We start from the raw sequence: 22,060 nt of genomic DNA, 5'->3' as shown, positions 1-22,060 counted from the left end.
CCAATATGGTAACCACTAGCCAGCCACTTGTGGTTATTAAAATTAATTAAAATTAAATAAAAGTTTAAAATTCAGTTCTCCAATTGCAAGAGCCACATTTCAAGAGCTTAACAGACTTATGTACTAGTGGGCACCATAGTGGGTGACAAACACATAGAACACTTCTTTCATCACAGAAAGTGTTGGACAGTACGTAGAGCTATTGATTCAACAGTTAGCCCTATGAGCAAGAGACTAGAAGGAAGGGTGAAGATAGAAATCATTGAATATTTAAACTTATTTAGTATATGCATAGAATATGTCTACAAGGGGACACATGAAAAAAATGGTAAAGTGAGTTTCTGGCACATGTTAGTGGCTAGGGGGAAAGACAGAATAAGAAAAATTACTTTTCATTGTGTTCTCTTCTGTGCCTTTTGAATTTTACACCACATATAAATATAAGCTAGTCAGAAAAACATTTTTTTAATTTAGTCTTTGAAGTCTCTTCCTACATAAGAATAATTTAACACATATTGCCAAATTTTAAAAATCGAGTTTTGCTCTTTAACAAAGACTAATGTGTGGGCCAGTTAAGCATCAGTTAAGCGTCTGCCTTCTGCTCAGGTCATGATCTCAGGGATCCTGGGATGGAGCCCCAGGTCGGGCTCCCTGCCTGGTGTGGAGCCTGCTTCTCTCTCTCCCTGCTGCTTGTGCTCTCTCTTGCTATCTCCCTCTCTCAAATAAATAAAATCTTAAAAAAAAAAATTATGAAATTTTGAAAGAGGTTTCTTCTAACAGAAACTATTATTTTTTCTATTTTTTTATTATGTTATGTTAATCACCATACCTTACATCATTAGTTTTTGATGTAGTGTTCCATGATTCATTGTTTGCATATAACACCCGATGCTCCAAGCAGAACGTGCCCTCTTTAATACCCATCACCAGGCTAACCCATCCTCCCACCCTCCTCCCCTCTAGAACCCTCAGTTTGTTTCTCAGAGTCCATAGTCTCCCATGGTTCGTCTCCCCCTCCGATTTCACCCCTTCATTCTTCCCCTCCTGCTATCTTCTTAACAGAAACTATTACTGAGTTGACTAACGAACCAGACACCATGATATGTACTTTACAAATACTATCCCACCCTCACAGAAGCCCAAAATGGTAGGCAATCTTACCTCCCTATTACAGATAAGAAAAGAAAGACTGAGAAAAATTAGAGCCTTTTCCCAAGGTCACAGCGTTGAGAGAGCAAAAGGCAAGCTGAGGGCCAACCATAAGCTAACACCCCCCAACTCCCTTCCCCCCAGGTGGGATACATGTGACATTCCTCAGGCTCTCCTAGTTGCTCTAGAACAAAGGAAAGGGAAAAACAAATGGTTAACTGATAGAGATCACAGTCATGCAGGACAGGAGTCTCCATCAGTTTGCAACTGTCTTAATGATCTACGAGGAAAAAAGCAATCTCCAGAAATCAACAGACTCAAGTTCCTGGAACCCTAACATCACCCTCCCCCTCTACAGGATAGACTATAATCTTATATAGTCAGTCATTCCTCACAACCCCAGTGCAGCTCCTTCTGCCCAGCTCCTTCTGTCCCTGTGCTTTAATAGAACCACCTTTTTGCACCAAAGACATCTCAAGAATTCTTTCTTGGCCGTGGGCTCCTGATTCCAACATTTCCACATCATTTGGCATCTGAGCGTGGGGCTCATCTGGACTCTGAGCCTCAGTGCAAACTTAGCGAATACTTTCTCTTCTCTTCCTTTACTTTCATTTCAGGGGCTTTTCAAGGAGTATGGTCTTATTGGAACACTTTCATGCTGATTGCTCAGGCTGCAATCCTCCAGCCCGTGACTATTCCACAGGGAGGAGAATGCCTGCCTTTTGGCTGGAAGTTAGTACCCTAACCGGAATGGTAATAAGACCCAGACACTTGATGCCCTTTTTTCCTGTCCTTATACAAAGTTATCTGTCTTGGGCACGGGACAGCCACCTAAGTCACCAGGACAGCTACCAGTCTTAAGACTTCCATGTAAGGTTTCCTCCTCATTGGTCTAATGTGATCTCCTCCACATCTCTAGTCTAGCCACGAGACCCCCACCTGGAGCCAGCCAAAACCAGTACCCGACTGAATTAAAACCCAACTGGGGACCATTTTCTAGGGAAGTCAGCTGTAAGGAATTACCTGTGATGGAATGTCACTTAGACCATCATGGATTTCTATCTTTACTGTTTTCTGTCAATGTCCCCTACTAACTGCTTAAATTACAAAATTGGGTAATTTCCCCTTGCAAAAGTTTTCTAGTGTTTTCCAAGGGTTAAAAACAGCAGGTTCTTCAAGGCAAAGCAAAATAAGGCACAGACTTCAAGGCAAGGCAAAATAAGGCAAGGCCTTCGTGGCATAGTCTTTAAGACAAGGCACAGTATCTCAGTCCACTCACATTCTAGACTGCAATGGGGAAGCGTTGGGGGAGGGGCGCTAACATCCTCCAGGGCCTTTAATGGCAGGGCAGTGATCATAGTGATTTCCTTCAAGGGACATCTTGGGTTGCTTTGACACCAGGAACCTCTGACATATTCTGCGTGGGATGCCACCCAGGAGTCGGGGGGAGGCGGGGAGTGGTTCGTGGTAATGGACCTTCTCTACTTTTCTAGGAGCATGGGATCTTTCTTCTACAGTTCCCAAGGACTCTCCCTTGGAATGCCTTTTAACCCACTGGAGACAATTCGGATTGCAAAAATTAATAAGGACTGATCTCCTGTAGCACTGCATGACCTCAGTATGATTGATCAGTTAGATCTCTTCTGCTGCAAACAGGGCAAATGGACTGAGGTACCTTAGGTCCAGGCCTTTAACTATCATCTTGACCAATTCTGTGTGGCTGGGATGACAAAATCACTCCTTAAAAGCCAGAGTGTATCCCACTCCTTGGGGTTAACTATGGGCTTGTGGAGAGAGTGGATGACCCCACTTTCCTTATGATTGGATTGGATGATGCACTTGGGGATGCTCTTATCTCCTGAGACAAGTCTTCTCCCACTTACCGCGATTCCTTGTAATTAGGATATTGTTAAGGCTACACCTCAAATAAAGAGAGTTTCTTGAGGGTTTTATTCCTTAATCATATTCGTCCCAGGAACTACCTCTGTTAATGTAAAACTGCAAATAGAGGCTTTGGCCAAGCATACAACAGTGCTCCTGGTAGAAGCCGCCTCAAAACTCCCTGTGGGAAAGTCCCTGGCTGTGTAATGACACCCCATCGGGTCCAGAGTTGTCTGAGAGACCAAAGGCCACCAATGGATGACGGGAGGCGACTTTATTAAATACCAGGCTATCCTTACAGATACACCTGAAATTTTACTTAAAACCTGTCAAACTTTAAACCCAGCTACCCTATGCCTGGGCCTGACCGTCACACTTCTATGTTAAAATATAACTGCTCAGAGATTATTGATCTTGTTTATTCTAGCCGATCAGACTTAAAAGATCCCGCTATGGAAATGCAGACAACAGTTGGTTTCCTTATGGCACTAGTTTCATGGAAAAGCGGACAAGAAAAGCTAGGTATGCTACAGTCAGTCTAACTCAAGTCTGTTGAGGCCAAAGCCCTCCTAGCAAATACCTGCGTCCAAAAGGCAGAGTTAATAGTGTTCACCCATGCTTTACAACGGGCAAAGGGCTTCAGAATTAATATCTATGCTGACTCTGAATATGGCTTCCTAGTCCTACATGCCCACGGAGCAATCTGGAAGGAAAGGGATTATCAAGCCATAACTCCCCATTCAAATATGGGCCTGAAATTACGGCTCTTCTTGAGGCTGTACACCTACCTGCGGAGGTAGCTGTGATTCACCTCGAAGGATGTCAAAGGTGTATGACCCTAGAATCTAAAGGAAACATTTGGCAGACTGTGCAGCCAAGCAGGCAGCGCAAAATAAATATTAACCCCAATAAAGGCTTAACTCCAGTCTCTTCAGACCAAAAAATTCACTTAGCCCAGGAATGAGGATATTCAAAAATGCACAGGACTGGCTTGTTTTTTTGTGTTTTTTTTGTTTGTTTTTTAAAGATTTTTTATTTTATTTATTTGACAGAGAGAGACACAGCGAGAGAGGGAACACAAGCAGGGGGAGTGGGAGAGGGAGAAGCAGGCTCCCCACAGAGCAGGGAGCCCGATGCGGGACTCGATCCCAGGACCCCGGGATCATGACCTGAGCCGAAGGCAGTCGCTTAACCAACTGAGCCACCCAGGCGCCCCAGGACTGGCTTGTTAATAATAAGGGGAAAAAATCTTTATACCCAAAAATAACCAATGGAGGGTAATACAGGGTTCGTACCAGCTACTCATTTGGATATAAAGGCCACTGAAGTGACAAAAACTTTGCTAAGAGAAACTGTCCCTAGATTTGGACTCCCTTGGTCTCTACAAAGTGACAACAGACCGTCTTTTATTGTGCAAATAGCTCAGCAAATAGCTCGGGCCTTAAAAATCAATTACTATTTACATTCAGCCTGGCATCCACCATCCTCTGGAAAGGTGGCCCTCCAAAACCAAAGGGCTCTGATATCCTGACTGCAGTTCCAGAAGGCCTATAATTAGATGGCTAGCTCCTAACAGGACCCGGTGGCTAGGCAGCTCTACTTGTGGCCATAGCTTCCCTCAGCTGGACAGGCCGCTGGGCTCTGGGTTTTGCCTGGATGCACGGACACATTATTAAAGCCATTACCAACACAGCCAACCTTCCAAATTTAGAACAGCGGTGGGCATGTTCTGTGATTTATTCATACAACCACCTAGCATCCAACTTTGTTGCCTCTTTAGGACTGGAGGATGTCATTTGGCACATGGACGCTCTTAATAAGTATACTGTCAAAGCCCTAAATGACACTCAAAATAGCATTTCTCTACAAAACACTGAAAGAACTCAAATGCATAAAACAGTTCTACAAAACAGAATGGCATTAGCTGTTTTAACAGCAAAACAAGGTGGGACATGTGCCATCATTAAAATGTAATGCTATGTATATAGTCCAGATTATCACAGACATGTCACAGGGCTGTTGAAAAATATGAAAACCCAAATTGAGGCTCTATAAAATCCTTCTCTCTCTTTCAGCGATTAAGTTCCTGGGTTTGGGGGAGGACCATGGTCAACTATTAAGGGTCTCTCTGTTGGAGTTCTCATTCTTATAGCCATATTAATCCTAATATGTTGCCTTTTTCAATGTCTCTCTGCTTGGTGCTGAGACTCCATCTACAATGACTTCACATCGACAGATGATCCCTACCACCCAAAGAGATGCTCGTTACTGTCTAAGTTGGATTCAGTTGCCTCCACTTTTGTAACTCTGCTATCTGCTCCCTGACTGACCAATACTGACCCATGGGTAGGGACATCTTTACGCCCCTACTCGGCAGGAAGAAGCTACAGAAGGTGAGACCTTCTGCCTTCAACAACCTTAAAGATTTAAGGGTCAAGACTGTTGGCGGGGGGGGGGGGGGGGGGGGGGGGGGGAGGGGCGATGATGAGAGAGCAAAAAGCAAGCTGAAGGCAAAGCACAAGCTAACATCCCGCACCCCTCCCCCAGGTGGGATACATGTGACATTCCTCAGGCTCTCCTAGTTGCTCTAGAACAAAGGAAAGGGAAAAACAAATGGTTAACTGATAGAGATCACAGTCATGCAGGTCAGGAGTCTCCATCAGTTTGCAACTGTCTTAATGGTTTATAAGAAAAAAAGCAATCTCCAGAAATCAACAGACTCAAGTTCCTGGAACCCTAACATCACCCTCCCCTCTATAGGACAGACTATCTCATATAATCAGTTACTCCTCACAACCCCAGTGCAGCTCCTTCTGCCCATGGGTGCAGTCCCCGTGCTTTAATAAAACCACCTTTTTTCACCAAAGACGTCTCAAGGATTCTTTCTGGCCCTTGGCACTGAACCTCAACATTTCCACATCAACAGGGCATAGTTAAGTGGTGGAACAGGAATTCACAAAGCTACATGTGAGCCAGTAGCCTCAGGGCCTCCCAGGTCCACTCCTACAAGTGTTCTGCGGCCTATATTAGCTTATCTTTGATTTTAAAATCACTGGACTTTGGAAATTCTATGAACTATTTGGGGGAGACATGCCTGGCAATCTGGTGGGCTTCGATGGAGAACATGCTTGCAGGAAGGAAAGATTTCAACTCTAGGTGTGGCTCTCTGTGTAATCAGCTGGGATCTGCTTTGAAAATACAAGGCCGAACCCTCTGGTACTTCTAAGGTAAAACAAAAGCAAGAGGCTGATGACAGGATTTTCAAGCCTCGGTCTGGCTCCTACAGTTTACACTTAGCTGGGTTAGGAAATGTGCTGAAGCAGTTTTGAGGTTAAAAAAAATCTTTTAAATCCAAACCAAACCTTTCCCAGACTCTGCACTTCCCTGTGCTCCCTCCCATCTGACTACATTTTCCTTTCACTGCAGTTTCCATCCCTGGGAAAGTCCAGAGGCCAACTTAGAACCATTGATACATGAACCGCTGTACATGAACCATTTACATACAAAGGATATTAAAAAAAAACAACAAAAAAAGGCAAAAAAGCACTGCTCTATAATTTGAAGCTAATAGCTCCATGAAGAAAAGTAGAAAATGTCAAAATGGGTCAACCATGAGAACAATATCTTCTTTTATTTATTTATTTTATTTATTTATTTTTTAAAGATTTTATTTATTTATTTGACAGAGACAGAGACAGCGAGAGGAGGAACACAAGCAGGGGGAGTGGGAGAGGGAGAAGCAGGCCTCCCGCTGAGCAGGGAGCCCGATGTGGGACTCGATCCCAGGACCCTGGGATCATGACCTGAGCCGAAGGCAGTCGCTTAACCAACTGAGCCACCCAGGCGCCCGAGAACAATATCTTCTTTTTTGTTTTTTTTTTAATCTTCCTTAAGGATACCCCTTGGTGTCCCATTTCATTCAGTTACAGGTGAAGAGGGAATGACATTTGGTCTGTGGAACTCCAGAGAACATATTAATGAAGGAGAGGAAGTCATAGAGTAAAAAGGTTAGTTCAATATAACTTTCTAGGAGTGCCTGGGTGGCTCAGTTGTTAAGCGTCTGCCTTCGGCTCAGGTCATGATCCCAGGGTCTGGGATGGAGCCCCGCATCGGGCTCCCTGCTCAGCGGGGAGCCTGCTTCTCCCACTCCCACTGCTCATGCTCTCTCTCTAATAAATAAAATCTTTAAAAATATATATATAACTTCCTAACTGAGCAATCCAATAATGGAACTGGCTGCTCCATAAGTAGCGTCCCCATCACTGAAGTATGCAAGCAGGTCAGGTCCAAGTTCTGGCCTCCAACACTGTATGGGACTGCCCTGCATCTTTTTTTTTTTTCGAGATATAATGAACATAAACATTATATTAATTTCAGGTGAACAACATAATGATTGGATATTAGTATATATTGTGAGATGATCGCCACAACAAGTCTAGTTAACATCTGTCACCACACAATGACAAAATTTTTTCTTGTGATGGGAACTTTTAGGATCTCTTAATAACTTTTAAATATGCGATATAATAACATTAACTACAGTCACCATGCCACACATTACATCCCCAGGATTTACTGATTTTATGACTGTAAGTCTGTACCTTTTGACTACTTTCACCCATTTTGCCCACCCCCCAAAATACAGCTGACCCTTGAATAACTCAGGGGTTAGGGACACCAACCCCCACACAGCCAAAAATCCACATATAACTTTTGACTCCCCCAAAACCTAACTACTAAGCCTACTGTTGACTGGAAGCCTTTCTGATAACATCTACAGTCAATTAACATATTTTGTATGTTATATTAAGTATCATATACTGTATCCCTGCAACAAGGTAAGCTAGAGAAAAGCAAATGTTATTAAGAAAATCATAAGGAAGAGAAAATACATTTAGAGTACTGTGCTGTATTTATTGAAAAAAATTCCGGGTATAAGTGGACCCGCCATTCAAACTCGTGTTGTTCAAGGGTTAACTATAGTCTTCTTTAATACAAATACTTTTCCTCAAAATTGCCTCTGTAGGGAAATAAGAGTACTCACATAAAAGATACAGAAGTAATAGTCTTTCATGAAAAAAATTATAGAACAGTATTGTAGTATGACCCTATTTTTGTGAAACAGAACAAAAAACAAAGCAAAACCCTCTCGAACCAGCAACTATTCCGTTTCAATATCTACGTACGTGCGTTTAGATATGTAGGTATGAGAAAATGGTTGGTCAACAGAGGAGAATGAAGTGGGGCAACTTTTACTTTGCATTTATATAATTTAGTGTTTTTGAATTTTTGATACAACAATCCTTTATTGCTTGTGTAATTATCAGGCCAATAAATCTGTAAAAATGAAGTATCTGCAGCTATGGCAACATTTGGCCAAATCTCTGTCAGAGGTTTATTCTTTCTCCTGAGTCCAGCTATCACGGGAAATCCTGCAAAGCAGCCCCACTCCCTCCGTTATCACGCAGAGCTGGGCTGTTGCCCTCGGGGAACTGTCTCTTGCTATTCACTGCAACCTTGTCATTGCACTGTTCTTCAGAGCCTACGCTGTTTTTTCCTGGTTGCCCAAACTGACTCTTGCCATTTCCAGACTCAGGGAAATGGATGGTCACCACGAAATGGGCCAGAAACATCTGCATTTGAAGTCTCAGTTGTTCCTTCTTAGGTGTGCATCCTTGGGTGAGTTACTAAATCTAAGCCTCAGGTTCCTTGTCCTTCAAAGGGAAAGAATGGCGTCAGATGGCTTTTTTGTGATGATTACACTAACTAGCACACAGAAAGCTTACAGTGACTATTAAACGCAACCTGTGCCTGGTCCACAGCAAGGGCTCAATAACCAGAAGTTACTCGTTTGTTGTGCTGAAGCTATTGCCATCACTTGGGGATTTCTCAGGATCCAAGAGAATGAGTTAACATCTAAAGCACTGTAACACATCAAAGAAGGTATTTGATAAATTCTAGATGGTATGGGCTCACGATTTTTCTCGCTACACATAAATATTAATTTTATTTAACTCTGCTATGAATTTAGTCACTGGTACAAGATATTTATTATTTTTAGAAGAATATCACTTCTAATATTTCATTTCGTGTTTTCACAAAAGGAAGGTCAGTTTTCAGTTTCCACTGCAAATGCCCAACTGTGACATGTGCCAAATAATATCCAACTTCATGCCAGAGGGGGAAGACAGTTAAAAAACAAACAAACAAAAACACTCACTTAATGAAAATTCCCTCTCAGAATTATGATCAAATAAAACCAAAAAGCTTAGGAGTAAGCACTAGAAAGGTCTATAGATGTACCTGATTCTAGTACCAACCTTTGAGATGTGCATTCTTTTCCTCACTTTGTCTAATTTTGACAAAGAGATTCCGCTCCCCCCACCCCCGAAAATTATTCAGTCAAAATGGAAATATTCCGGTTCAGAAACAGTTAGAAAAAGAGATCCTTCGGCTTTGAGTTCAATAACTAGCAATATATCCACACAGGTGAACACATGAACACATAATGGAATTTTCCTTGGCCTCAAAAAATAAAAGCATTCTATAAAGATCACTAAATGGAATGCCAATCAAGGACAAAACACCAAACTTCCCCTTTTTAGGATTTCTATGAAAACAGTGATGGGATCAGTAGATCGTAGGGGACTCTGCTCATCAAAGTGCAGGTGCCGGGAAAGGATGCAAATTGTCACACTTTCAGATGAGACCGGGCGTGGGTTCCTAAGGGACATTCAGAGAGCCTTGTATGCCCCTCCTCAGTACCGGGCTGACAAGGGCACTGCCACAAAACGAATGTTTACTGTGTAGAACGTTTGCCTTGTGTTTATGAAACAAGACAGGCTTTTGTTGCATATATAGATTGCCCGTGTGAGAGTCTGGTTCCTTTTTCTAAAAAGTCAGGATGCTGAGTCACAGCCTGAAAAAGTTACAGGGAAATCAGTGGCACTGACAATGGTGATATAGAACTCAGCTATAAACTGAGGAAGGGAAGCAGAAAAGGGAACTTACTCCAGGTGATAAGAGAAGCACGTTGTGCCAAGAGTAATCAGCAAAGTCCTGTAACTATGGTATTTACATTTTAGGAGTTTTACTGCTTATCAATCAAGAATAAGCTGATAAACACAGCAACACAGAACTTAACCAAACCCTGCAAATTGTATGTGGTTTATTTAACTTCATACAGTTAAACTAAGAGGCTCTATTAGTCCCCTATGTCTGCTGTAACAAATTACCACAAACTCTGGGCTTAAAATAACACACAATTATTCTCGGACAGCTCTGGAGGTCAGAAGTCCAAAATCAGGTACAGGGCTGCATTCCTTGTGGCCCCTTCAGCTCCGAAGCCAGCAGCACGGTCTCTGGCTTCAGTGTCTCAACTGCCTTCTTCTCTGCAGTCAAATCTCCCTCTGCCTCCTAACCTTACGGGGACACTGAGATCGCATTTTTGAAGTCCACCCAGATAATCCAGGATAATCCCCCCATTTCAAAATCCTTAACTTACTCATATCTTCAAGGTCTCTTTTGCTATATAAGGTAACACTCACAAATTCCGGCATTAGGACCCGGCTATCTTTGGTGGTAATTACTCAGTCTACCACACTAGCTAAATTAGCATGTGTGATATAAATAATTGTAAAAGCAACATTACAGCCCATGTCCAAATCATTACCAGGTCTAAGAAAAGTTCACTGCTTGCAGTGAGTGGTAGTAAACATGTTATTTCTAAAGCAAAACCCAAAAGTTTACTTAAAACGATCCTGAAATCTCAAGGTGCAGTGGAAATATTACAGACATGAGCTTTCATTTTATGTTGGTTGACCCCAGAACAGCCTCTTGGAGATGGGGATATTGGAAGGAAAATTTTAACAGGCTGGATTTCCAAAGGGTTAAATCTTGTTTTCATATCTGATCACTTCAATCATCACTGAAATCAGTCTTTCACTGTTTATAATCACCTACAAAGCTGAAGAGGTCTTCCAAATATTTTTTTCTTTTATTGGAGCTCCTTATGTGCCCAGAAATCATTTTTATGACAATCTTTAAAAAATATTTCTTTTTTACTCAAAACCAATCATATGCTTGGACTCCCCAGTGACAGCATCGGGATGTATTTCAATAACATATATTTCAGCAGAGCAGCTATATTGCAAAGACACGATTCTTCGGGAAAAACAGAAAAATTTTCATTTCTTGAAGCTACTTCAGCAAAACAAGCAACTAACTAAAGCAGAGCTACTTGAAATTTTCCCAGCAGAAATACAGTGATAGCAGGGATTTTGTTCTCTGAGTTTAAGCTATTCCTTGCTAACTGCTTAAACTGTAGAAACATGGAGGAAAATAAAAGCTAAAAAATACAGTCCAGAAGTAATCAGTTTAGTATGTAAATTAATGCTCTCCTAAAAGCCTCATGAGTGAAACATAACATCTGTGATCAGCAAAAATGTCCTGCTGAGGAAAACAATTATGAGTGGCATAAAATTAGAATATGCTCTAACTCAACTTCTCTTCCTCCTTCCAACTTTTAAAATATATTCTAATAATATTTAACTGCCTTTGAATAATTTTAGACACACACATATGCTTCCTCTCTTATGATAATGTTATTTCAATGCTATAAATGAGAAGTGGCCTGCCTCATAACTCTTCCTGTCATTTTGGGTACTTTCAGAAAGAATAATGTATTATCAAGTATAAAATCTGAAAAATTATTTTGGCAGATGCTCTCAGCTTAGTTGGTTTACATCCAATATGTCCATTCAATTTCTTAGAGGTATTTTTTCTACTTGATATATACTGTCTATATCCTTGGGAAATGACATTGCTCAAAAATAGGATTCACGGGATGGAAGACTAGTAATATCTACTTCGAAATTCTTCCCTTCTAAAATTGCTGTCAAACTCTGAGGTTATTCATTTGTATGTAAAGGCACACCAAAAATAGATTTTTAAAGAAAAATCCTGGCCTTGCTTTCCTATTTCTGAGGGCCAGTCTCTGGGGTGATGACCTTCCAACCACATGGCAGTCTTGGTTGGGCTTTTCAAAAAGCCTCAAGGATGGTCATCTCTCAAGTGTACTAGTTTGCTCTTAACCAATCGAAAAGAACCCCTGTGTTATAATAAAAAATAAATGCTTGGTTTTTGTCCCTCCAGTCTGGTGTAGAGCTCCTAAAACACTTGGAATCTCCTGAGTGATAAGAATATCTTTTGTGTGTCGATAAATGACTCCTGTTGTTTGTGTGGGGGGCTAAGACAGCCTCAGGATAGGGACTGGTCACCAGAACCGCCAAGCCTTGATTAGAAGATTGGAAATTTTGGCCCCACCTCCAGACTCCTGGGGAGGCGAGAGGGGCTGGAGATTGAGTTCAATCACCAATGCCAATGATTTAATCAATCATGCCTCTACAATGACACTTGCATATAAACCTTTAACTGACACGGTTTAGAGAGCTTCTGGTTCAGTGAACACACTGAAGCGCTAGGAGGGTGGCATGCCCAGACAGAGCATGGAAGCTCTGCACCCTCCTACTCCCATACTTTGCCCTATGCATCCTCTTCCATTGGGCTGTTGCTGAAAAATATGCTGTATAATAAACTGGTAAATGTAAGCAAAGTGTTTTCCTGAGTCCTGTGAGTTGTTTTAGAATTGTCAAACCTGAGGAGGGATCACAGGAACTCCCAAATGTACAGCCGAGCTGGACAGAAGTGTGGGTTGACTGGGGATTCAGGACTTATGAATGGCATCTGAAGTGAGGACAGTCTTGAGGGACTGAGCTCTTAAACCTGTAAAGTCTGACACTGACTCAGGGCAGTTCGGGTCAGAAGTGAACTGAATAGTTGTATACCTAGTTAATGTTGAGAATCAGAGAACGCCAGACTCTAGACTTTGCCAGAACACCAATCTTGAGCACAACAGAGAAGATGAAAGTGAGACTGATGGATCTGTAAAAAAAAACAAGCAGGCTATCCTTTTCTCGATCACAGATGTGACTGAATGCCTGTTGTATGTTCTGCGTGGCCCACAAGCACTTTTTGAAAATCTTAATGACTAAAGGAGAGCATTTAAAATGAGGATATTTCACATAAAAATGTGGATTTCAGGCTCACCTTGAAGAATTAGCAGACATAATAGTATTGGTCCTGGGCCCCGCATGGCCAACCAGGCTGGAGCAGAACAACAGCTTCCCTCCTTGGAAAAGGCGTGTCTGTCGTCATCAGGCCCCAGTCTTCCTTCCCCACAGAGCACCAACGTCGAAGGCCGGCAGTTACCACCTACTGTCCACTCGTTTCCATCACCGCTTTGGTCTCTAAGTAGTCAATGTTTGCATTTTTTGCTCCAGACAGCATAAAGTTCTATTCTTGGGTCAATTCAGATGATCAGAGAGCTGCAGTCTTGGACCATACTATGATGGCCCACTGCAAAACATCTTTTACTAAGTCCTATATTGGCATCATGTCCTCTCTTGGCACTTTTCGCTGCAACAAATTGCCTTTATGAATGTTAATAACAGACACTACTACATCTTTTTAGTGTTCTTTTTATATAGGATATGAGGTCCTACATAATTTTAGAGTTAAGGGTGAGGAAGGGTTTTGACACCTGGGAAACCAGTATGTGCTCTACTCATGAATAGGGAGAACTATGGAAAGGAGTCCCTTCGTTTTTGTTTTTTTAATGCATGTACGTATGTATGTATGTTTATTGCTAACCGACTGACTGTAGTCGTCTCTATACCCAACATCGTGCTTGAGCTCATGACCCTGGGATCATGAGTTGCATGCTCTTCTGACTAAGCCAGTTGGGTGCCGTGAAAAGAAGTCCCTTAGTAACACTGACCATGGAAGTAGTTCTGAGTCAACTACACAACTAATAGCATGAAGTTTAGGGTCAAGAAGAAGGAAGGAGTCTGGTGAAATAGCCAACAGCCATGTAAAAGTTCAGAAGCCAAAAGAGGGTTTTAAAAAAAGTCCCATCATATAAAATTAACTACCCTCCTGGAGGTTTCCTGAGAGTTGAAGTAAATACCTGAATTATTTTCTCTATCGTGCTTATTTCTTTGAACGTGACTTAATGCTGGGAGTGGACCAAAACAAGGCTGGTTGCATGTGGGTTACACGTGTGTAATTTTTATAAGGTATCTCAAATCCTTGTAGAATAAGGTGCGGCACGAATGAATGAATACATAAATAAATAAGGAAATGAACAAACATTAGTCCTGGAATGATAAAGCAGGCTAATGACAGGCTGAGTTTTATCTGTATCAAATTTCACAAATTGATAAAACCCTTGAAGCTGACCATGTCACACAGACTAAAAGGGACCTCATCTCAAGGGAGGTTGTTCTACACCCTTCCAACCACAGAAATCAAACTCCACCCAATACCAATCTATTAATTCAAAGAATAATATAAGGTGTTTTGAGAGGCAAGACCTAACAATTCCCCCACAATTCAAACACCTGCCTCTTTCCCCCAAATAAACAAAACTGGACTTTCTTATCATTAATTCTTCTTGTACCTACTACGTCTCTCAGCACACAGAGGTAAAAAAGAGTTCATTACATACCATTAACTGAGTCATCAAGCCACCCTCTCCAATAGCAATTTTGTACCAAGAAACTTACACTTGGAGTTTAATTATTTATTTAAAGATTTTATTTATTTATTTGACAGAGAGAGACACAGTGAGAGGGAACACAAGCAGGGGGAGTGGGAGAGGGAGAAGCAGGCTTCCGGCTGAGTGGGGAGCACGATGCAGGGCTCGATCCCAGGATTCTGGGATCATGACCCAAGCCGAAGGCAGATGCTTAACGACTGAGCCACCCAGGCGCCCCACACTTGGGAGTTTTTTTTAGTATATGTGCTGCCGAAGCGAGCACGGGAGTTTTTTAAATAGTTGATAAAAGGCAAGGTAATTTCTTACAGATTTGCATTTATTTATATAGTTTTAAGTGTTCTGATCTTAGGGATTCCTTTTAATACACATTATAAAACTTTTTAAACCCTTATAACATTAGAATAATAATAATCATCCAAATTTCCTGTGGATTTCCATGTTCCTTCGGTAAGCCGTAAGAAAACTCAGCTGGACTGTATTTTGGCTGAGACTAAAGGCAGCTTATGAAGAAAACCAAAATGTAATGACAACAATATTGCATAAGATGGGGGAAAATAAATATGTTTTTAACTATTGTGGAGACTCTCTGCAGGGAGTATATTAGCCACAGTTCAAATGAAAGTCAAATAAAGAAAAGTTTCATTGCTGTTTATATGGATTAGGCAATAAAGCTCCAATCAATAAAAAGCACGTTTCAATATTTAACCCATACATACATTACAATTCCACAGTGGCATGGACAAAAACTAAAATTCAGCATTTATCAACAATTATATCTTTAGTGAGGCTACCATACAAACAAAAAAGAAGGTGTTTTCCATCAGTATATTAATTCTTCCATATTCAGATATTGTTTTAGGGGAATTATGATGTCAAAGAAAGCACTGAATTGAATTTTCAGAATTTTACATAAAGCTGTCACAATATTAAAAACTCTAAAATGATAAATTTAAAATGATAAAATAATTACCTAAGCTAATAAACAAATTATCTTTTCCATTTCATTTTCCAAGAAGCATAAATCATAAAATCTCATGTAGGAAAGCTCCTTAAAACGTATCTGATCAAATCATCCAATGACGGAATTAAGTACTACATTTACAGATCCTCTCAAAACTCCCCAGTGCCTAGAAACTGAGACTCAACATATGTCATTCTTTTTAAAAACTTTAACTGCAGGGGCGCCTGGGTGGCTCAGTCGTTAAGCGTCTGCCTTCGGCTCAGGTCATGATCCCAAAATCCTGGGATCAAGCCTCACATCGGGCTCCCTGCTCCACGGAAAGCCTGCTTCTCCCTCTCCCACTCCCCCTGCTTGTTCCCTCTCTTGCTGTCTCTCTGTCAAATAAATAAAATCTTTAAAAAAATAAAAATTAAAAATTAAAAGCTTTAACTGCAGTGTCTAGTTCAGTGTCTAACACTCTATAGATAATTGTAGCAGACTTTTGTTGGCCTCCCTACAATCTTTTCCTCCTTGTTTTGACATCAAGTTTCAATTTTCAGTAAATATACCCTCCCCCCTTTTAATACCATATCTGGGTAGGGCACCACCCCAGCTCCAGGGATGGGACACCTGACCCAAGCCAGTCAAAGCACTGAGGCCTCTCAGATAGAAGCAGTGACTCCAGGAACCAGCACATGGCCTAGGCTGGTCCAGTCACAGTGAATCCTGTGTCAATTACTGGCAAACACACTTGCTTTGCCTGATGTTGCACAAGGGAGATCCTGAGTCGGCAGTGTTTATCAAGTAAAATCTGAGAAGACAAAAGAGTGGAAGAACTCAGATACAGAGAAACTGAGTCATGATGACATTATTTGGGCCCCAATCCAGACATTCCTGAAGTCAAATCTAAAATTTAACCTGGACTTTTAACTTAGGTGTGCCAGGAAATCCCCTAATGCCTTCTTTTCTCTCCTCAGCTAGTTTCATCTGTTTTCTGTTACTCGGGACTCTGGCCCCCTGCCCCAACAAAGGGGAAAGACAGACCTGACTATTATGGAAATTTACGTAAGAATTGAGGCTGTTTCATGTGAAGGATCCCAAAATGTAGATCGGCTGAGCTGGGGTTGGATGCCAGCTGGGAAGCTGGCTACCTTTGTCATGTGACAATAAAATGGATGTCTTTTGTACCTTAAAACCAGACAGTGTGCCTATCAGGAGTGTATTATTAGGGAGCTTAAGAGAATTTTTAGGATTCTAAAGTAAACTCTCCATTTCTTTCAAGTCTTCAGTAAGATCTTACAAGAAAGAGACGAGCTTAGACTATAATTTATCAGCTTAAAGTAGAACCAGATGAAAATATATCTTTGCTAAGAGAAAATTTTTGTTTGTGGTTTGCAACAGTTGAGAGCCTGGTGACCCCTGGAGTCCTGCAGACGTGGAAAAGCCAAATTACCTGCCCCCAACTAAAGTTAGTGCAAAAAAGTAGGGGACGCTACTGTACTGAGATGAGGGTTTAGAAGCAGCTGCTCTTCCTCAGGCTCCTCCCAAATACCTCCACTTATTCCCTCTGCCAGACACACAGGATGGTGGCCCAATGCACTGAGGCAGCTAGAACACCGTCCAGGGCTCCTAAGAAGCAAATAAACAGTGCTTCCCCAGCTCAGGCCACTGGTTTTTACTGCCCTGAAGCAAAGACCCAGAGGGCAGTGCCTCTCCGAAGGCCCAGGAGATGAGCTGAGGACCAGCCCACTGCTGAGAGACCAAAATTCCTGAGCCGGTTCTATCTCCACCCAAAGTCCATGGTTCTGGTTACTAACCCGTGGAGTGTGGCCAACGACAATAGAATTAAAGCCTGCAAAATTTTTAAATGGATTGTATTGCCAGAGAAACCCCTCATTTGTCAAACATAGGAACTTGTAAATGCTCAACTCCGAAGTAATCCCTCGGTCCCCAAATCTATGCCACCATAAAATGGGCGCCAAGGGAAGTCCAGCTCGCAGACAGGCTCCTCCTCAGTGTGGTCGGGAAAACGGACAAGAGTGAGCTACTCTGAGCAGCACTCGTGGCTGCCACAAGGCTGAACAGGGAACTGCCCCACGGGTAGAGCAGCGGGGAAAATCTGCTGTTCCTGCTCAGCAAGACCAGGAAGTGCAGCCGACCACCGGCCACGGGCCACCGTGCGCTCCCGGCCTGCTCCCTCCCCCCAAGGGGTGTTTTCGCTTCAGTCCAGTCAGGGCGAAGCTGAGCTGCACAACCGACGGAGCTGCCAGGAAGCACTCCTGCTTGTTCCTACCCAGGAAGATGGGAGGCTGGCCGTCTTCCTGTCACCACACATCACGGGTCCAGAGCCCCAGGAGCGCACTGCGGGGTCTGAGGGGGAACGGAAAACAGCAGAGAGACACAGCGTCCCAACCCGGAAGTCCGCCATTCGTATGGCTCGCCTGCTGTCGTGGGGTTTTGTTGCCACCTGTATCAAAAGGCGCACTCACCGACACAGAAAACAATTATTACTTATAAATCAATAAATGGCATTTATAAAGTTCTTTGTGATGCTGAATGCCAGAATCCGCCTCTGAAGTTTCCAGCCATTGATCTGATTGCTCTCCTCCCCTGTATCAGAGAACTGAGACTTTTCTGCTCCTCAAGGCAGGCCTTTCAAGATGGGAAGCAGAGAGCACACCCCCCCAGCAAGTTTTCTTCTTCAGGCTAAATATATCCAGTACCTTCCATTTCTCTTCATACAAGCTATGTCTGTGCTCCTACATATTTGTTGCTCTCAAACGAACATACAGTTCATTGCCTGCAGGATCTCAGCAGGTGCCTGAGCTGGGAGGCCTGGAAGTCCACTATCCTTTCCCTCAAGAGGACGTGAGCTGCTTAGGGCTCTTACAGCACACTCCCTGGTGTGGGACGGCCTCTTTGTAAATACCGATGACTGGGTGGAGGGAGGGCAGGAGGGCAGAAGGGAAGAAAAGGAGGAAGGGAAAGAAGAAAGAAAACTAGGAAAGGAAGACCAAAAATGAGGAAAGACAAAAAGACAGGAAACAGGAAGAAAGGAGGAAGGAGAAGCTGATGTAGACTAAAACATCCCCAAAGTACCAATTTTTTATTTTATTTTATTATTTTGTTATTTATTTATTTATTTATTTAATTTATTTATTATGTTCAGTTAGCCAATATATAGTACATCATTAGTTTTGGGTTTTTTTTAGATTTTTGAAAAAATTTATTTGTCAGAGAGAGAGCACAAGCAGGGGGAGCGGCAGGCAGAGGGAGAAGCAGGCTTCCTGTAGAGCAAGGAGCCCGATGCAGGACTAGATCCCAGGACCCTGGGATCATGACCTGAGCCGAAGGCAGCCGCCCAACCAACTGAGCCACCCAGGCATCTCAGTACATCATTAGTTTTTGATGTAGTGTTCGAGGATTCATTAGTTGTGTATAACACCCAGTGCTCATCACAACCCGTGCCCTCCTTAATGCCCATCACCCAGTTACACCATCACCCCACCCACCTCCCCTTCATTTCCTAGTCCAGAGTCTCTCATGGTTTGTCTCCCTCTCTGATTTCTTCCCATTCAATTTTCCCTCCCTTCCCTATGGTCCTCCGTGCTATTGCTTATGTTCCACATATGAGTGAAACCATGTAACTGTCTTTCTCTGCTTGACTTACTTCACTTAGCATAATCCCCTCCAGTTCCATCCATGTCAATACAAATGGTAGGTATTCATCCTTTCTGATGGCTGACTAATATTCCATTGTATATACGGACCACATCTTCTTTATCCATTCGTCTGTTGAAGGGCATCTTGGCTCTTTCCACAGTTTGGCTATTGTAGACATTGCTGCTATGGACATTGGGGTGCATGTGCCCCTTCTTTTCACTATGTCTGTATCTTTGGGATAAATACTTAGTAATGCAATTGCTGGGACATAGAGTAGCTCTATTTTTAATGTCTTGAGGAACCTCCATACTGTTTTCCAGAGTGGCTGTACCAGCCAAGCAGCAACTTTTCAAAAGCATGTGTTTCTAGCAGAATGGTAACATCCCAGGAAAAACACTGTTTGCAGGAATGCCAGCTGGGACACAATTCTCAGAGGGCAATTTGGAATAACTATCAAAGTTTATTGATCATTGCAAGGAATTTAGATATATTATCATATAGATGACAATACAAGTGTCATAGCAAAAAATATGAAATCATCATAAATATATGTCTACATATAACATTAAGTAAAAAGAAAAGAAGTTAAAGAGCAATCGGAATCTATTTATGAGCATGGGAGAGAAGACATGATTACATATGCATGAATATTTCCAAAAGGATCGATATGATCCTATCATCCAGATGACCTTTAGAGAATGGAAACTGCAGGGGAGAAGGGAAGAAAAGGTCAAGACTTTAAAAATCACTTATGCTTCCCTCTTTTACACTGTTTCAATTTCTTATCGTTCTTACTTACTGTTGCGTTTAATCATGAAAAATGGGTGAGGCCTGCAGTCTGTAAAAACCGTATTCTTTCTCATTTATCCTCTGTTCCTCTGGTCTCTATTTTCTGTTTTAATAAGAACAAGGCTTCGCTGTGCGTTTCCTCTGACCGGTCAGGATTCCAGACTCCTTGGGGACCCCCACACTCATCCCAGGGGCACTGCGGTCACAGAGCCTTGAGCTTCAGGAAATGCCTCACAGAGGGCGCAGCAGGGATGGGGGGAGCAGTGAGCAAGGGCTGGGAGGCCTGCGTGGACAGTTTCCGACTCTGATCTCACTTGACCCTTCAGCTGCAATCAACACTACCAGATATATTCTGGCTTCCTTGACGCCACGCCTTGCTCATGTTTGTGTTCGAGGAGGAAAGCCACAGGCGGCTGGGATGCGGCGCCCGGGTGAACACTGGTAAGGGTAAGACCAGATCAGAGAGGTTGGCAGAGGCTGAAATTTGCAGGCTCTGTTCCAAGGTAAAGAGTTTAGATTTTGTTTCAAGGGCTATGAGAAGCCACTGGAAGAGTTAATCTAGAGGATGAGATGATCTGATTTGGGTTTTAAAAGTTCTTCTCTGACTCCCGTGTGAAGACTGGGATTGTCAAAGGCAAGAGTAGAAGCTAGGAGACCAACTGAAGGCTACAGCAGCAATCCAGGAGAGAGAGTGGATGAAGGAGATGAAGTAAACAGACTTAGGTTATGTTCTGGAGGTGAAGTCAACAGGGTTTGCTAATGAACTAGGTGTGGAAAGTGAGGGAAAGAAGATTAAAACCAACTCCCAGGTTTTCAGTTTAAGCTAAGGGGTAGATGTACTAACAGCGATGGGGAAGATTAGGGATGGGACAGGGTTGGGAGTTCTCTCTTCCCGCTCTCTTTTCAGAGGACCCATGGCCCACGGCTTCCATTTTTATTCCTAAACTGATGCCTCTCAAACTTTATACTTCCAGTTCAGAATTACGCTCTGAGCTTCTCCCCTGTGTATCCAATCACCTCTTCCACTTCTCCATGTGCCCTTCCCACAGGCACACCAAATTCAAGGGAACCCAAACCCAGCCTGCCTGTCATTTACCTCTCCCAAATCTGGTTTCCCCGAGGTGTCTCTTACCTTACTGGAAAACCACTGTCCACTCAGCTGTTTAATAGAAACCTGGACCCTGGATCCTGCTCCATCTCAATCTCCACGTTCCACCAGGGCTATTCTGCCATTAATTTTTCTTTGTACCACTTATCAATAGTCTAACTGAATCACCACTACTGCAGTTCAACTGTTCAATATCTGGTTTTCCCTCATAGAATATAAGCTCCCTGAGGGAAGGGACAATATCTGTCTTAGTTACACATCACTGTATACTCAGTGCTTAGTACAGTATCCAGGATATACACCAGAAGCAAAATACATTTGCTGAATGAATGGGTAAATGATGCCCTCGCTAGCCAGTGACTCCAGTTCAATACCACCTCTCAAGGCTCAGTAACTCAGCTTGACCAAGAAGTTAGCTTAAGTAGTTTTTAAGATATTTTCTTGCTCTAAATTCCATACAAATAAACAACTAAGAGATAAATCTAAATCATAGGAAAACTGACTATTCAGAGAACAAAATTCTTCATTATTTTAAATGAAATTTTCTAGAATTTTCTTATAGGTGCAGAGGACTAACTATACTATGTCCACATGTACTTAATAAGCATTATTTATATTTTTGAGTTACTTTAGTTTTACCTCGCGATGATTTCAGACACACAGGTGTTTCATGAGAGCTTTCCATGGTTAAAGCCAAACATTTGCGTTTACTAAAAACAAAAAAAAAGCCACCCACATGTTTCTTTTAATACTTCTCTTACTGTGTATCCAATTACAACTTATTTTTAAAGATTCATCATTTCTTGATTATCTCCCTACGAAAATATTTTTGCGTGCAGTATTTTTAAAAAACAGTGACAACTTCAGTGAAACATGCCATTTTTTAAAAAGTTCCATTATTCAGGGCGCCTGG

The 22,060-nt window shown here is 42.3% G+C and overlaps 1 protein-coding gene across 15 annotated transcripts in view; it reads right to left on the bottom strand.

The window, feature by feature from the left end:
* The window catches only part of NCOA7 (nuclear receptor coactivator 7), a 155,888-nt gene that overhangs the window by 79,993 nt on the left and 53,835 nt on the right, over positions 1–22,060 (bottom strand). The window contains exon 2 of one of the 15 annotated variants that reach the window (XM_045865495.3): positions 13,138–13,506. The exons of 13 other annotated variants lie outside the window; for them this stretch is intronic. In XM_045865495.3, coding sequence (XP_045721451.1) covers positions 13,138–13,157 — 20 coding nt within the window. In that variant the 5' untranslated portion in view covers positions 13,158–13,506. The remainder of the gene's footprint in view (positions 1–13,137; positions 13,507–22,060) is intronic. One more of the 15 variants, XM_064598072.1, reaches the window with a different exon arrangement.

Source organism: Mirounga angustirostris, unplaced genomic scaffold (genome assembly GCF_029215605.1).
Source record: "Mirounga angustirostris isolate CCGP_5_RB_7025 unplaced genomic scaffold, mMirAng1.0.hap1 SCAF_8, whole genome shotgun sequence".
In the NCBI taxonomy this organism is placed as follows: domain Eukaryota; kingdom Metazoa; phylum Chordata; class Mammalia; order Carnivora; family Phocidae; genus Mirounga; species Mirounga angustirostris.
Note: the sequence above shows the minus strand (reverse complement) of the source record. Positions and strands in the feature narration are given on the sequence as shown.